Source organism: Lemur catta, chromosome 9 (assembly GCF_020740605.2).
Source record: "Lemur catta isolate mLemCat1 chromosome 9, mLemCat1.pri, whole genome shotgun sequence".
In the NCBI taxonomy this organism is placed as follows: Eukaryota; Metazoa; Chordata; class Mammalia; order Primates; family Lemuridae; genus Lemur; species Lemur catta.
In genome coordinates, this window is record NC_059136.1 from 5,101,417 (window position 1) to 5,119,589 (window position 18,173).

Genomic DNA, 18,173 nt, shown 5'->3' on the forward strand with positions numbered 1-18,173 from the left:
CTGGGCTCAAGCGATCCTCCTGCCTCAGCCTCCCGAGTAGCTGGGACTACAGGCATGCGCCACCATGCCTGGCTAATTTTTTCTATATATATTTTAGTTGGCCAGCTAATTTTGTTTCTATTTTTAGTAGAGACGGGGTCTCGCTCTTGCTCAGGCTGGTCTCGAACTCCTGACCTCGAGCGATCCACCGTGCCCGGCCTCTCAGAGCTTTTAAAATGCTAATATTTTAACTCTTCAAGACAGGGTATGATATGATTACATATTTCCCATATTTATTTGAACACAGAAACCTTTTCTTGTGAGGAGCATCTCATGGGACAGCTGTTCTGAGAAACATGGTTTTGAAAAGGCTGCCTCAGGCCCACAGAGGGGCTGGCCATTTCCTCCTCCATTGCTCAGCTGGGACTCTAGTTGGGAGGTCCTTTTCTTCTGTCCATCTGAATTTCTATTCTTCCTCCAACATTCAGTTTGCCTCCCATCCCTGGGGCCAATGATGGAAATGGACAGTTATTTTATATCTTCAGATAGACCCAAGCAAATTCTCTGAGCTTCCATTCATAGAGGAAGAAATTTTGAGGGATTAAACTAATCTCCATAAATAGCAATGCACTTTGAAAATATATTTAAAGAGGAAAAAATGACTCATAATTTCAGTGTCATGTTTATAATTTTTAGTGTTTTGGTTATTTTAATATGCAATTTCTGTACATAGTCATTATAATACTATGCCCACATATAAAATTTTATATTACTTTTTCAATTAATGTTACATAATCACTTTCCATGTTGCTACATAATCTTCATAACCATTATATTTTAAGATTGGCTACCATCGAATAGTTCTATCACGGCCCAATTTTTGGATATTGAAATTGATCACTAGCTAATATAGTTAATGTTTCAAAAAATGTTGAAAATGATATAGTTCTGGCAACCACCCCCTACACACACACACTATATTTTGGGGTTATTTCTTTAGGAACAGATTCCCAGGAGTCAGATGACTAGGAATCCATGAATCTTTTGTAAAGTTCTTGTTATATTGCAAAATTGCTTCCCAAAAGGGTTGTTCTAAACTATAATTCCACCAGGAATGTAGGTGAGAACCATTTTCATGCTACCCTTGTCAGAATCAGGTATGAAAACATTTTTTAAAAATGTTCTTTGAGAAAGTGAAAATAATACTTTGATATATTTTAATTTGCCTTCCCCCCCATTTATAGTGAGCTTAAACAGTGTTTTTCATTTCCTAGGTGTATTTCCTCTTTTGTTACTCAGTTACTTTGGCCATTTATCTACTGGGGGGGTCTTACTTTTTGGTTTATCAGAGTTATTTATATTTTAATATAACCATTTGCCACATTTTAACACCAATTTTGCCATTTTAAAAATTCTTTTTACAGACAAAACTAAAATCTTTATAAAGATATATCTGTTGCCTTTTTGTGGTTTTCATTGCTTCTAAGCTAATACATATTCTCTTTTCAGACATTTTGGTTATTATCTGTTTTCTTATACTTACCAGCTAATTTTCAAATTGCTAAACAGTTATCCTATTTACTGAATTCCTTCCCACTGTCATGATGTCTCCTACATCACATACTAAAATTATTATATGCCTAAATTATAATAATTCTAAGTCTCCCTATAATTACAATTTGAACCATCATACTGGTTTTAATAGTTGGTAGGGCTAGCTCCTCTTCATTACTGTTTTAAAATATTCTTTGATATTCCTCCTCAACATTTGAAACATTCTGTGAAGTTTCCATACAATTGCCTTTAGATTTTTATTTAAAAACTCTGGCTACAAAAGATTTATTTGAGAAAAAATCAATAATCCTACCCTTTAAAGATGCTTTTAAATCACTTACATAATTCTCAATTATGTACCATGCACTGTTCCACGTGCTTACAAATATTAACTCCTTTTGTGTTTATAACAACTAACTTTGTGGTAAGTAGAATCATTTCCCAGTTTTCCAGTTAAGGAAACCGTTATTATGCCTGTTCTACAGATGAGGAAACTCACCCAAGATTTCCAGGCGGTCAACAGAGCCAGGATTTTAATGAGGGCTGTGTGGTTCCACTGCCCTGTGCGGATCAGACACTCTGACACTGCCATTCCATCGGGTACATTATGCATATTTTGGCATATTTACTTTCAGTCTTGTACAAAGTGGGCTGTTTCTGTACCTTATGTAATCTTTTCACTTAACAGATATGTCATGAACATCTCCCTATATCATAAATCTTTCACATCATGATTTTTAATAAATACATGCATGTTTAATATTTCTCATCTGCATGTAGAACAATGCATTCCCAATTCTCATTTTGGAATAATTACTTTGCTTCCCATTTTTCTCCTGTAATAACACTGCTGAGATGCATGTTCCTGAGGCTAAATCTTTTCACATACCCATAATCATTTTATTGTAAATTCTAGAGCTGGAAACGCTGGGTCTAATGTTATATATTTTAAAGGTTTTTGATACATAGTGCCAAACAGTCCTCTGGATAGATCTGCGGCTCTATGTACAGCTCCATCTGCAGTGTACAGACGTGCTCTATTCACCCACGCTAGGTCATTAAAAGGAAAAGCAAAAACAATTAACTTGGCCAATTTGGGATCGCCGGTACCTTTTAAATGGGATTGCACTAAAGATCCCTTGACCACCATTCACCAGCTACCATGGAGAAACGGCACACTTGCAAGAGGAGACAGCTATATGACTCACTGCAGCATTGTCTGTAATACTGAAAAATAAAAATGAACTAAATATTCCTTAACCGAGGAATGGCTAAATTAACCGGCATCTCCAACACCGCGGAACGTTCTGCAAACGCTGGGGAGAAGGCGGGCCTGCCAGTTTGGGTGCGGAAGGTGAGAAAGGCAGGCTCCCCCTGCCTCTTCGACTTGGCAGCTCCGCTGCTGGTCAAGTATCAGCTTCTGGATCTGCCTTTCCGATGTGCTCGGCTTTGCCCTGGGCCCGGGATCCCAGGCCGTCGGGTTCGCATCCTGGCCAGGCTCTGACTGGCCACCCACTCTGGCCCAGGTGCCGGCCCTTCTTTGCGTCCCCGCCTACCTTCCCCCGGCGAGCTCGCTGCCTTCTCCCGCAAGGCCGGACCCTTTTGTGCTCGGGCTCCTGGACGCCGGGACCAAGTTTCCAGGTGCCGCTGTTAGCCGCGCACCAACCGGAAATGCCTATGTTGTGGCGGAAGAAGATGCTTTCTGGGAGTAGCTGGTGTTGAGCGAAGCGTGGCCGGCCAAGATGATTCAGGCGATTCTGGTTTTCAACAATCATGGGAAGCCGCGGCTGGTCCGCTTCTACCAGCATTTCGTGAGTGCGGCCCGGCTTCGCCATGCCCCTTCAGGCCGCCCGCGCCCGCTTCCCTGCCCCTTGGCCCTCCGCACGCGGGCACCATTCGCGTATCACCTCGGGCTCCTGCACGGTGCATGACCCTCACCTTGCTTAACCACTTTCCCTGGGCGCGGGCCGGTGCCCCCGCTGTCCCAGAACCCTTTCTGGACCCCAGCATTTCTGTGCCATTTTGTGACATTTTCCCTTGGGTTCGGGGCACCAGGTATAGGCGACGGTGGGGAGTGTGCCTCGTTGAGAAATGGAATGAGTGAAGCCACTGTCTTTAATCTTTTTGGCTGTTGACGGAAGTGTTGCGAGGAGGAAGAAACATTCAGGTTAAAGTTTTTGTTTTAGCCAGAGGGTCTGGAAAAATTCTTTTTCGGAATTATTTTGTTTCATTGTTGGATGGAACAGGGTTGAAGAAAGTTTAATAAAAGTGGGAAAATGATGAGAAATTATAAATGCTGCCGCGTGGGAGCTCAATAAGTGAATGATCTTGTGGATTTGAATTTTCCAAAAACCTTCCTCTAGTAAAATACAAACATTATTTGCCCCCTAAGATTTTATTTCTTCATGGCTAGGTTTCAAAATGTTACTTGGGGGACTAATGAAGAGGGAAAAGAGTCAGAAAACTTACACTCAGGCCTCAGCTTCCCCTTTTCTACTCTTGTGTCTATTGACAAGTTAATAAACCTTTTTCAGACTTTTATTCCCTCTTTTGTCAAATGGAAATGAAAAAGTAAATTTACCCCTTCATAGGATTTTTAAAGCTTGATTACATTTTATTGAATATGTATTTGCGTTTGGGTGTGTGTGTGAATCCCCCCCCCAACCCCTGCAGGTTTTTCTAATAGGGTTATTGAGATACAGGTCACATACCATACAGTTCACCTCTTTAAAATGTACAATTCAGTGATTTTTTTTTATATGTTCTCAGAGATATGCAGCCATCACCACAACCAATTTTAGAACATTTGATCACTCAAAAGAAACCTCTCTCCACTAGCAATCACTCCCTATTTCTCCACTAACACCCCCAACCCTAGGCAACCACTTAGCTACTTTCTGTCTCTCTAAATTTGCCTATTCTGGGCATTGCATATAAGTAGAATCATAAAATACTCTGTCTTTTGTATCTATCTTTCACTTAGGATAATGTTTTCAAGATTTTTCCATGTTGTAACATGTATCATTCTTTTTTATTGCTGAATAATATGGATATACCACATTTTGATTGTCTATTTCTTGGTTACTGTTTCTACTCTTTGGAGCTTTTTTTTTTTTTTGATACAGTGTTACTCTGTCACCCAGGCTGGAGTGCAGTGGCCCAGTCATAGCTCACTGCTGCCTCAAACTCCTGGACTCAAGCCATCCTCCCGTCTCAGTCTCCCAAGTAGCTGAGATAACAGGTGTGAGCCGGCATGCCAGCCTTTTTGGCCTTTCTGAGTAATGCTGCTACAAACATTCTCGTTCAGGTTTTTCTGTGTGGACATATTTTTTCATTTCTCTTGTTATATACCTAGGAGTAGAATTGCTGGATTATATGGTAATTCTGTGGTGAACTTTTTGAGGAACTGCCAAACTGTTCTCCAAGGGGCTGCACCATTTTACATTTCTGCACATTTCAGCAATGTAAAAGGGTTCCAATTTCTTCCCATCCCCACTAACATTTGTTATCTGTCTTTTTGATTAAATGCATATTAGTGGTATCTTGTGGTTTTGCCTTCTATTTCCATAGTGACTAATGATGTTGCACATCTTTTCATGTGCTTATTATATATCTTTGGAGATCACAGGATTTTTATAAGACCCTCATGAGTTCATGAGTGAAAGTACCTTGAAAACTGCAGAATGTTAAAAAGATATGAAGGATTATTAAAATCGCTGAGGCATGTAAGCAATGGGTAGCTTACCTTTTTACTGAGCTGGAAAGTAGGTAGCCTCACCATTTCATACCACTGCTGCCACTTCCCCCTAGAGTCAGATAAAAAGCTTTAGTTCTAAAGCAGTTTTTGTCAGTTTAAAAAAGTGCTGATGCTTAGCATGTTTTGTATTTCACCTTACAGTTAATCCTTTACAGCATCCTGGCATCTGTGAGCTTTGTGTGTTCTTTAAATGGAAACTGGGAAAATAGCGATTGATTTACTCAAGTTTACAGTGACCAGTGATTGGCACGTTTCCATTCATGTATTCAGTACTGAGAGCCATTCCTTACCCATGTTGGTTCAAAGTAATTTCCCCACAATGACATTTTCCTTCTCTCTATTTCTTTTACATAACTCACCATTTCAAACCTAAATTCAGTGCTTTAGAAAAAAAGGAATAAAAATTACTTGAATCTATTTTCTGTCTCTTAGGGCAGTCCAATCTGAAGGTTTTCTTATGCTTTGTTACTCCAAGTGTGGTCCCTAGACCAGCAGGATTGGTATCACCTGGGAGCTTGTTAGAACTGCAAGCTCAGGACTTAATCCAGTCCTGTTAAATCAGAATCTGCATTTTAACAACATTCCCAGCTGATTCATTGCACATTAAGGTTTGAGAAGCATTGGTCTAGAGCTTTTAATTACTTTTTGTCTTAATGACTGGTTTTTCTCTCCCATCATCAATTTTTACCAGACTTACTATGAACTCACATGTATAAGTAGAAATCAAATGTGAGTTTTCAAGTGATTCATCAGGCTTGACCTTTCTTATGTGTATAGCAAGTGAAAAAAGAAATTTTATTTGTAGCTCTGAGATTTTTTCAAGTTCTAATCTGTAAATAGAAGTTTTTCTCTCTTTCCCAATAATATTTTGTTGGTAACACTGCATCTTAAATGTATTAGTATCTATATTACCAGTACAAAAGATTGCAGATTCAGTTTTTAAAAATATATACATGATTACATCTTGACCTTCTTATAGTGTTAGACCTGTTGAGATTTATTATTCACCTGGCATAGATGTTTTCCAGGGGAGAAGAAAATATTTCAGGATCAGGCCTTCTAATTATTCTTTGACTTTGTATGAGAGTTTATCGATTCTCCTTTCCTTGTTTAAATATCAGCTTACCTATAGGACAGTAATGGTTAGTGACCTAGATATCTAAGTACATATACCCTATCTTAATTCCTCTAGCAGAGCCTTGTTCATGTTTCATAGATTCACTATTTTTTCTCTACTCATCATTTTTATCTTTTCTGGAAATTAGCACTAAATGTTCACATCGTTCCCAGCTTGGAAGCACTTCTCTCCCTCCCCTTTGATGGGATGTAGTTTTTCAGACTTGCCCACTGATTCACTTTTTTTTTTGTTCCATAGCCAGAAGAAATTCAACAGCAGATTGTTCGAGAGACTTTTCATCTAGTTCTCAAGCGGGATGACAACATTTGTAACTTCTTGGAGGGTGGAAGGTAAACTGTTAGCTTCAGTTTTCTCCCCATATACCCACATTTGGGTGGCCTTCATCATTGTTGCTTCTTCTGACAGTGTCAAGTGGGTACCTGATGCAAGTTGAACTGATCTTAGCATGATCTGCTCAGGGAGAGACCTGATTCTCTGTGAGAAGCTGTTGAATTATTGTGCTTCAGATATTACTCATTTAGATGTTGGTCCTTGGGAGGATAGGCTAGGCAGGAGAAAAGGTGAGGTAAAGTGGCTTTAGGTGCCTACGCCAAACTTGGTTGCCATTCACTTGGTAGAAATGGCCTGCCTCTAGCATTTGGCTTTCCCCTTTCTATTGGGCCCTTTTTCATTTTTTGGCATAAGGTTTCTCTTTGATGTGTTTAATTAAGATACAAGCATTTAGGGCCAGGTGTGGTGGCTCACACCTGTAATCCTAGCACTCTGGGAGGCCAAGGCGGGCGGATCGCTCGAGGTTAGGAGTTCGAGACCAGCCTGAGCAAGAGGGAGACCCCGTCTCTACTAAAAATAGAAACAAATTATCTGGCCAACTAAAAATATATATAGAAAAAAAATTAGCGGGGCATGGTGGTGAATGCCTGTAGTCCCAGCTACTTGGGAGGCTGAGGCAGTAGGATTGCTTAAGCCCAGGAGTTTGAGGTTGCTGTGAGCTAGGCTGATGCCACGGCACTCACTCTAGCCTGGGCAACAGAGCGAGACTCTGTCTCAAAAAAAAAAAAAAAATTAAAAAAATTAGCTAGACATGGTGGCTTGTGCTTGTAGTCCTGGCTACTTGGGAAGCTGAGGTAGGAGAATTCCTTGAGCCCAGGGGTTTGAAGTTGCAATAAGCTATGATCATCCCACTGCACTCCAGCCTGGGTGATATAGTGAGACTCTGTCTTTTATAAAATAAAATAAGTCTAAGATATAAGCATTTAAATGTTTCCCATCTTCCACAGTTTGATTGGTGGCTCTGACTACAAACTAATTTACCGACACTATGCTACCCTCTACTTTGTATTTTGTGTGGATTCGTCAGAGAGTGAACTTGGGATCTTGGACCTCATCCAGGTATGTGTAGTCAGCTAATGATGGCAGCAACTTTAGAGAGTTTGCACAGGATTTTTGAGTAACCAACCTATGGATGCCTTCGTCAGTCTCCTTATTGATTTTGGTGAAAGTTGCCAGATGTCCACCAGATGGTTCTTTGGGAAAGCTCCTGAGCTGTTCTCTCAGAGCTTTTGGATTTATTGGTTTCTACCCAGCCTTTGCGCTGCCCTTGGTTTTCATGTTTTGCATCTTTTTTTCAACTATCAAATCAAATGACATTTTAAAAAATTATGCCTTTTATTTTCACTTATAACTCTAGCCTAAAACAAAGAAACTTGATGTTTTAGTAAGTCTGTATAATCTCAATGTAAGTAAACATGAATTTTGTTAGGCTCTTTGAAAATTAGAAGTTGTTTAAGATTGTTTTCCTATCTTCATAGAAACTGAGATATGTAAAAACCCTCACTTGGGAACCATTCATTTAATACAATTCCATCATTTTATTCATGAGATTTTAAGTGGCCTTTTTAAAATGACTTGAATAAGCCCTGTAGATAGAAAGTACTCAGATAGAAGCTTACATTGAAAACGTAATTAACAGCAGTTGTGGAAAGAAAATTCTCTAGCTATAAAATGTAAACTTTACATGCTTACAACTATATTTATTTTGTTAAGATAAAGTTAAAGAAGCTAATTTAATATACCTAGGAACAAATAAATGGAAATTTTGAATGTATATTTTTGTTTCTAATTCACCAAACTCTTGTATATATAAAGTATTGTTCTACATAGACATAGCAACTTTTAAATTTTATTTATTTTATGCATGTATTAAGATAATTAAAAAATTAATATCATGTTCACTTATACATAAAAGTATGAATAAACAAATGATGAAAACATCTAAGAAAAGACTCATTTCTGAGATTTTTCTTTAGGTTTTCTTTTTTTTTTAATTCTGATAGATTAGGGGTACAAGTAGCTTTTGGTTACATGGATGAATTGTATAGTGGTGATGTCTAGATTTTTAGTATACATTGCACCCAGTAGGTGATTTTTCTTCCCTTACTTCCTTCTCTCTCTCCTGCCTTCTGAGTTTTCATTGTCCATTGTACCACTCTGTATGCCCTTGCATACCCATAGCATAGCTCCCACTTATATGTGAGAACATCTGAGATAATTTTTAAATGCTTTCTTAACACTTAAGTCAGATTGGACATTGAAAGTTACCATAGCATAAGAGAAAAAGCTCAAGATCTAGCATCAGAAAACCTGGGTTTGAGTCATGGATCCTCTATTTTAATTTATAATGCCTCCAGTACTTGGAGCTTGTTCATTCCTAGCTCCAAGGACTGAAACATGTCATTTAAATTTCTATTCAGAAGTACATCACATATCTGAATTTTTATTAATCATGCCTATGTTTTCCATGTGTGGGTTTACAATGTTCTTTTCCATGTCAGCCTTCTGTAATATAATTGAACCACTTGTCCCATGAAGTCTTGATCCTGGTTTATAATATCATATTTCATCTATTCTAAGATGTACATTTTATCACACTTTATTAACTGTAAAATCAGGAGTATATTAGAATGATGACATCTTACAGTTATAATTTACAGCATTGGTTTCTTTATTTGCACATAAAATAATGGTTTGCCTTATAAGCAATGAAAAAGTAATTCTCTGTGTATTTTGAATTTATTGTAAAATGAACTTATTTTTTCCAAACTAATTTTTTCTAAACTATGATATTAAATATAAATAATCCTTTTTACCTCTCCTTGCTGAAGAGGCTTTAATGTATGTTATATAAAGTTTTGAGTAAAACCCCAACTCCCTATCACAGTCCATAAGGCCTGTGCTGATCTGGCTAATTTGCCTCTCTGACCTCACCGTGGAAATGTGGAAACTCTCACCCTTGCTCCAGCCTTGCTGTTCTTCAAACACAGGTACCTTTTGCCTCAGGGCCTTTATGCTTGTTCTGTCCACAGGAATGCTCTCCTCTAGGTTCCTTCCCTCTTCAGCTCTTCAAATAGTGACTTTTTTTCAGTCTCGGCTCAAATGTTAATCATCAGAGAGACTTTCCTGGCACTCTGTCTGAAGTAACTCCCTGTCACATGGTCCTGTTTAACTTCCTTCAGTGCACTTAGGACAACAGAAAAGATCTTGTTTATTTGCCTTCTTGTTCTTCTCACTCACACCCAGAATATAAGCTGGGTGAGAGAGAGCATGACTTGTTGACTGGTGTCCCCAGCGTAGGATAGTTTGTGCCTAGCATGTAGTAATCACTCACTAAACATTGGTTAAATAAACATTTAATATATAGATGAATTTAGTTTTTATTCTTCATTTTGTTCCAGAGTTACATTTTTCTTTGTGTATTAATTTCACGCTGTTTTATTTATTGTTGTATTAATATAGGTTCACATACCTAGTAAGGCCAGTTATACCTCTTGGGTGCAGTTCTTTTCCAATATATTCTCTGATATTTATAGCCATTTGTTCATCTATATGTATATTCCTGAATAATTGTGAAGGTCCCAAAAGTCCCTGTTGGATTTATAATTAGAAGTGAGTTAAAAATAGCATTTCCTCCATTTATTCATTTCTTCTTTCAAATCTTAACATTAAAATTTTATTGTTTTTATTCACAAAAGGTCCTCATATGGTTATTCTGAATTTTTAGGATATTAAGCTTTTATTCATTGTTATATTCACAAATATTTCTTTACCATTACATAACCTTCATTTAATTCTTAATTTGTTAATTTATACTGTTCATTATTTGCATTTCAGTATAGTTGAAACTATCTCCTTTATGATTATCTCCTCCACTTCTTCATTAGTCTTAAGTATATCTTCCTGTCACTGTTGGGACAAAATTCTAAACTATTTGTTTCCAATTTTAAAAATGTATACAAATCAGATTTATGATGATATATGCTGAAATATGGAACTGAGTTACTTTTTATCCATATCATTATCCAGTTTCTCCAATAATAGTTGTAAATTATCCAGCCTCCCATTATTTTGCTATTCCAAGTTTAATTTAAATTTCTGTATAAATTTAAGCTTATTTCTGGAATTTTAAATATTTAGTTTTGGATTTTAAAAATAACACAAGTAGTACATGAATACGTTCTTGCTGTAAAAGATTCAAACAGTAAGTTTATTAAGTAGAATAGGAAAGTCCTCCCCTTTAGCATTCATCCGTTCTGTCTCATAGACCACTCCTCTTTATAGACGTAACCACTAGTAAGTCTTCTAATGTGTGTACACACACACGTCGTATATATCACTTAATTTTTTAAATAGAAAGTAATCACACTACGTACATAGTTCTACAATTTGCTTTTTTATCACTTAATAATAAGTCTTGGAGCCTTTTCCACATATATACGTTCTTTTTAATGGTGCATGATTTTCCATAATACAGATATATCATCATCTTTGATTCAATATCCATCCTACTGTGGGCATTTATAATAGGTTTTACCCAATTTCTTGCTGTTGGAAACGATACTGCAATCACATCCTTTCACATACATCTATATGCACAAATGTTAATTTCCTTAGGATAGACTCCTAAAATTGGAATTGCTGCTTTAATAAGTGTGTGTGCTTTTTAAATTGATAGATTTTGCCGAATTGCCTCCCAAAAAAGGCTTTGGCTTTGATAATCCTACTAATGGAGTATAAGAATGTGCCTATTTCCCCATAACCTCACTGACTTTTCATGTTTGCCAATTTGATGGGTAAAAAAAAAAAATGGAAATTCATTGTTTTCTCTAGCGCTTCCTTGAGTATTAATGAGGCTGCATACATTTTTGTGTTTACTGGCCACTGGTAGTTGGAAATGTCTAACTGCAGCATTTGTTCACTTGTCTCATGGCTCATTTGTTTTAATCATTTGTTAGTGTTGAGTTTTCTCCCAACTTTATAGGTATTAATCCTTTTTTTGCAATGTTTATTGCAAATATTTTCTAGTAGTCCATTGGTTTCTTAACTTTACATCTGCTGATCTTTTTCCTTATAGCTCCCAAGGTATATAAATGTTCTCCATAGTTTTGCCATTGCTTTTCTGTCTGTTTGTGTGAGAAGACCATTTTTATTATCATCATCACCTAGCTTATTTGTGCTGGATTATGTACCAAATGGCCAAATCTTCTAAAGAACATCTACATAATGTTTCTTTCATGTTTCAAGAGATGAAAGTAACTGTATAAGGTTAAATACAAAAGTACACAGGATAACAGAAACAAAAAATCCACATGAGATTTTATCTTTCCTGCAGTTTTTATATGTTTGCAAAGTAGAATTTATGAGCTAAAAATATTATCTTTCTATAGTCCTTTGAAGTTTAATGGAAGTCAGTTTAATGTGATTACAACACTAACCCCTGTATCACTGATCAGATATTTATGAAAAAATCTTATTTTTCCATAAGTTAAAAAGTTAGGCCAGATGCAGTGGCTCACACCTGTAATCCTAGCACTCTGAGAGGCCAAGGCAGGACGATTGCTTGAGTTCAGGAGTTTAAGACCAGCCTCAGCAAGAGCAAACTAAAAATACAAAAATTAGCCGGGTGTCGTGCCAAGCGCCTGTAGTCTCAGCTACTCAGGAGGCCAAAGCAGGAAGGAGGATTGCTTGAGCCCAGGAGTTTGAGGTTGCAGTGAGCTATGAAGATGCCACTGCATTCTACCCAGGGCAACAGAGTGAGATTCTGTCTCAGAAAAATAAAAATTAATTCATTAAAGTCAAGGCAAATGGATATAGAGTTTTACAAGTTTTACAAGTTTTACAAGATGAAAAGAGTTATGGACATGGATGGTGGTGATGGTTGCACAACATTATGAGTGTATTGAATTCCACTGAATCATGCACTTAAAAATAGTTAAGATGGTAAATCTTACGTTATATGAATTTTACCATAATAAAAAAATCGAGAGGGAAAAAGTCAGTGCAGCACTCGAACAAGCTAAACACTAGCTGTTTGGTGAAAAAGGACCTGACATTGGAACAAGAAATCTGTAAGGTCCCAAACTTCAAAAGTATGATCTTTTTAAAACTGCATCCGTTTCTCACATTGAAGATGTAAACCCCAATCCTACTCCTCTTTGTGCGTAGGTTTGTGGTCTTGCCATTTCATACTGAGCATCTAGATTTCTAAATACAGTACTTCTTCCTGTTTTTTCAAAGTCTTGAGTAACTTTCTTTATCAACTGAGCTACATCCAGCTTCATCTTCACTTTTTTTTTTTTTTTGAGACAAAGTCTCATATTGTTGCCCCAGCTGGAGTATTAGTGGTGTCATCATAGCTCACTGCAACCTCAAACTCCTGGGCTCAAGTGATCCTCCTGCCTCAGCTTCCTGAGTAGCTGTAACTACAGGTGCACTCCATGATGCCCAGCTAATTTTTCTACTTTATTCCTAGTAGAAATGGGATCTTGCTCTTACTCAGGCTGGTCTTGAACTCCTAAACTCAAGTAGTCCTCCCACCTTAGCCTCCCAGAGTGCTAGGATTACAGGTGTGAGCCACTGTGGCCAGCCCATCTTCACTCATAAGACCCATTAATTTCTTATATATGACATTTTGGTCCTTGTCTTCAAATTATCATATTTCAGCACACTGAAATATGGATGTATGTTATTCTTCTTACCTTGTTTTCTCTTGTACACAGATTTCCAGCTGCTATATCATAATAGCTAGGTGCAGCTATTATGGTCTCTGCCAAAGCTGTAGCTTGCAGGGCTCCCATTTGAGCTGCCATAGCTATCTGAGAAGTTAATTGCATTCCTGATGCCAGCAGGGCAACAACACTGAGAACAGAAACTCCAGTAACTGCAGCTATTTCTTATTTTTTTCCCCAACCATTTCTTTTTTCTTGCTGTTACAATTTCTTTGCCCTTTCCAATCTCCTAGCTAAAGTTTCCCATGCATTCATTGCGCTCAAGGGAGGTGGACTAGAAATATGGCTTAAACTTCTACCACTCGGTCTTAGTTTTTCAATGCTCTTCTTTCTTCCTTGACTTCTACTCCTTGTACTACTCCTTCTTCTGGCCTATGTCTTGATCTTGTTTTGTTTTGTTTTGTTTTTTTCCTTCTATTTTTAGTAGAAACGGAGTCTTGCCCTTTCTCAGGCTGCTCTCGAACTCCTGACCTCAAGCGATCCTCCCGTTTCGGCCTCCCAGAGTGCTAGGATTACAGGCATGAGCCACCTCGCCCGGCCCAAGTGTCTTAATCTTGAATGGAAGCAAGATCTGATCTGTGGTTTTCTTTTCCTATTTCAAGATCGTGATTTTTTCTTCTCTGCTTCTAGATTTAGACATCTTCTGTGGTTCTACTGTGATGATGCCTTTCACGAGACCTTTATCTATATCTTGAGTGACTTCTGCTTCTTGATGTCTTTCATTCTTTGTGTTTGTGTCTGTCCTCACAATTTTCAGATGAATTTCATCTCTCTATTCCTTTATCAGAAGAATGTTCTTTGTCATTGTATTCCTCAGATGTGCATTTCTTGGAGGATTTGTTTGTAGATTCATATTCTTACCTTATTATAAAGAAGGCTTGTTATTATATTTTCTTATCTAAGTCTGCAATGTCTTTGATTCCTTCTGTGCCCATTAGCATGTTCTTTGCTTCTGCTCCAGCTCCTGTGTTTTTGTCCTTCATTATCTGACTTCTGTTTTCTTTCTCTTGACCTTGATTGCAATCTTGAATAACAATGTTTTAAGGATTTAGGGAAAACAGATATATGTGACTGTTCTCCTTTCTTACCTTTATCTGGAGATGTCTTTTCTGGGCAAGTCCATCGTGTTCTGTATCACTGGCCTATGTGAGAACCCCGTCTTAATTTCATGAACCGTCTTTAATGAAAGTTGGCATAGTGCTGGTACAAAACATGGTCCCCTCTCCTCACATGTGCTGTGGGTGCATGGAGCGGAGTCCAGCCCACTAGGGTGGAGCCTCCGCTTGCCGCTTTTAACAGTAGCAGTTGCCACACGCTGACTAAATTGCTCCTGTGCGAGACCTCGATGTCACCCAGAGAATCTGCCATTGATTTTTTTAGTTTATTTTTTTTACATTTAGCTCATTAATATCTGTGATTTTTTATGTCTGCACTGAGATAGGTAATTTTATTTTTTCCCCAAAGGGTAACTGTTTGTCCCAACATTATTTATCAATCAGTTCATCTTTTCCCCACCAACTTAAAATACCACCTTTATCAAAAATTGCATTTCCTTATAAACATATGTTTCAGTAATTTATATTCTGCCCGACTGATCTATACTTTTATTCCTATCTTAGTATTATACTGTTTTAATTACCAAAGCTTTGCAACAAATTCTGATACCTAGAAAGGCAAGTCATTCCTTATTATCACTGTTTTTCCAAATTTTCTTGGCAGAGTATTCTTTCACATTTTATATTGTGTAAGAACTTTAGACTTTGTCAAATTTCTTTTTTAAAGATCCTACTAGGGATTTCCACACTTCTAAATTCATTTTCTTCCTTTAAAACTACAAAAAGTGAATTTTTAAAAAAATACAGACACATACACACAAAGACAGAGAGAATGGGTAAAGAGACAATAGTGACAAAATTTTTGAAAGCAGGAAAGAATATGAATGCCTGGTAATTGACTTGGCAAGCCCAAGGAAGCCACATCCCAGGCCAGCACTAGGGAAAGCTGACAGCCACATTGATATACACCACAGAACTCTCAAAGGCACAGCGCTGGCTACAGAGAGTCTCCCTTGGGCGGAGTGTGAACAGACAGGGAAAGCTGTCTGAGAACCAGTTAGATCCCTGAGTCCTTTTCCCAATTCCAGTTCTCTGAGTATTGCGCTTTCCCCACACAAGACTAGAGGTATAGTCTACAGAGGGTGAAAGAAAACATCTCTGGCTTGAGGGACACCAGGCATAATTGATGTTGCAAGTCAGGGGGATTAAATGAAGGTTTGCATTCTGACTGCTAAGTACTAACTTTGCAGCCCTTTTCCCCACTCAGCTCCCACATTTCTGGCAGCCAGTCTTTTATTCTACAAGCAGGAGATTGTAATATTTCACTGGGGAATATGACCAATCTAAGGGGAAGGAAATTTTAAAAGCTGGGGGCAAGGGATGGAGGGTAGTGGGCAACAAGTAGCCATGATCATAGAGCTTCCAATCAGCCTTTTATTGTTTTTTTTGTTTGTTTGTTTGTTTTGAGACAGAGTCTCACTTTGTTGTCCGGGCTAGCGTGCTGTGGCATCAGGCTAGCTCCCAGCAACCTCAAACTCCTGGGCTCAAGCCATCCTCCTGCCTCAGCCTCCTGAGTAGCTGGGACTACAGGCATGTGCCACCATGCCCGGCTAATTTTTTCTATATACTTTCAGTTGTCCAGATAATTTCTTTCTATTTTTTTTAGTAGAGACGGTATCTCGCTCTTGCTCAGGCTGGTCTCAAACTTCTGAGCTCAAACGATCAGCCCACCTCGGCCTCCCAGAGTGCTAGGATTACAGGCATGAGCCACTGTGCCCAGCCTAGCCTTTTATTGTTATGAATGAAAAACCAAAGATTATCAGACATCTGAGGAAAACCTCTAACATGAAAGAAAGAGACAAAATAAACAAATAATAAAAAGCAGCTTGGAAGAAATGGACACCATACAAAGAAAGGAAAACAGTAAAAGAACCAACAAAAAATCCTATTCTTTTTTTTTTTTTTTTAATCCTATTCTTAAGCCACAGAGAAAGAAGACAAAAACACTCACAGAGCAAAATGATTTCTTAGAAATAAAAAACCTTAGAGGAAGGAAACAAACCAAATCCCACCTGAAGAGTGAGACACTGCCAATTAAAAAAAAAGAAAACAAACAAAACTACCTCAGTTTGCATATTGGAAGATCAAGTTAAGTGACTTTCCCAGAGTGGGCAGAGATGGAAAATGGGAGCAAAAATAAAGAAGAGGTTCGAATATAAGCAGCTTCAGAAAGGTTGATTAGGAATGTTGAAGGGAAGAAATTCTCAACAAAATAATTTGAAAAAATTTCCCAGAACTGAAGGACTTGCACTGCAGGAGTATAAGGGTTCTCCAAGTACCCGGGCCAGTGATTGGAAATAGACCCATATTTAACTATGTTATCCTTACAGTGAAATATTCTCCGCTGTTAAAAATGTAAAGATTTCTGATTAGCACTGTTATGAAATTATTATATGTTTTTTGGCATACGTTTGTATTTCTGTAAGATATGTATCTAGGAGTAAAACTGCTGAGTCTTAGAGTATTAATACATAATGCCAAATATAATAGTTTTCCAAACTGGTTGATGTCTAGCAGAATACTGTGCACTGGTTACCAATCCCAGGGGAGGAATCCAAACACTTCTGCCCATGACATCTTGGTATCAGAGTCACCATGGAAAACACAAGGTGGCAGTCAAGCACTGGGTGGAACAATGATTTACTTACATAGAGAAGAGACAGAAGAAGATCCATTCCAATAATGTGCGTCAGCTCCTCAGGGGTAGTGCGTCTGTTTCCCCCATAACTGCCACAGGGCAGTTTGCCTATGCACACCCATCTTGTGCCACAGGGGAAGGGTGTGCCCAGTTCCTGTCATTTTCAGGCCTTAAGTAAGACCTGTTTTTGTGCAACACTGAACAACTGATGACATGGTGACAATGAGATCATTGAAATGAAGTCATTCTCTGAAGGAAAAATCAAGAAGTTAGCTGGATGTGGTAGCGCATGTCTGTAGTTCCAGGTACTGGGGAGGCTGAGCTGGGAGGATCACTTGAGTTCGAGGCTGCAGTTCCCTATAATTGTGCCTGTGAATAGCCATTGCTTTCCAGTCTGGGCAACATAGCAGGACCCCTGTCTCTTAAAAAGAAAAAGTTAAGGACAGATATCTAGATGGTATTTACGTGGTATATTCATTCTGAAAATTCATTAAGCTGTGCTTATTGTTTATACACTTTTCTATTTTATTAAAAAGTTATAAGTGTGTAAATTAAGTTGATTCCTGGAAAGGTGTTTTGAAGTTAATGTTAACTGAAATTAACAAGACAAAACTGTTAATACTAATAATGAAATTTTTTTTGTATCTGTGTACCTTGTGACTTGGGGAAAGGACATAGTATTGTAAGTAGTTGTATTTTGTTAATACTTTATGTAAATTAGCATCTTATAAAGGGGGAAAGGGCCGTATGTGTCTGCTGGTTGTGTTGCTATACTAAAAACAAGGTTTTCCTGTACTGGATTGTCCCCTCTGAATTGGGATGAGTAGGGTGATTAGCTAATAACAGGGATAAAAAGTAGGGCTTTGTAGGGGGCAGTTATCTTAAGGTAAATATTATCATGACTGCCCCTTTACCTTCAAATGTGAACTGA

The 18,173-nt window shown here is 38.0% G+C and overlaps 1 protein-coding gene and 1 long non-coding RNA gene across 3 annotated transcripts in view; one reads left to right on the plus strand and one right to left on the minus strand.

Annotated features, from left to right (window-relative positions):
• Positions 1 to 276: 276 nt before the first annotated feature.
• On the minus strand, positions 277 to 17,362 carry LOC123645133. 2 transcript variants are annotated; one of them, XR_006737419.1, is made up of 3 exons: positions 17,253 to 17,362; positions 5,279 to 5,339; positions 277 to 481 (listed from the first exon to the last, which is right to left on the minus strand). It is a non-coding gene; the product is annotated as an uncharacterized LOC123645133 (long non-coding RNA). The 2 variants fall into 2 exon arrangements; XR_006737418.1 differs by lacking the exon at positions 277 to 481 and adding an exon at positions 2,243 to 3,661.
• Positions 3,191 to 18,173, plus strand: part of AP3S2 (adaptor related protein complex 3 subunit sigma 2) — a 46,246-nt gene continuing 31,263 nt past the window's right edge. The window contains exons 1-3 of the mRNA XM_045561707.1: positions 3,191 to 3,344; positions 6,666 to 6,757; positions 7,706 to 7,817. Coding sequence (XP_045417663.1) covers positions 3,276 to 3,344; positions 6,666 to 6,757; positions 7,706 to 7,817 — 273 coding nt within the window. The 5' untranslated portion in view covers positions 3,191 to 3,275. The remainder of the gene's footprint in view (positions 3,345 to 6,665; positions 6,758 to 7,705; positions 7,818 to 18,173) is intronic.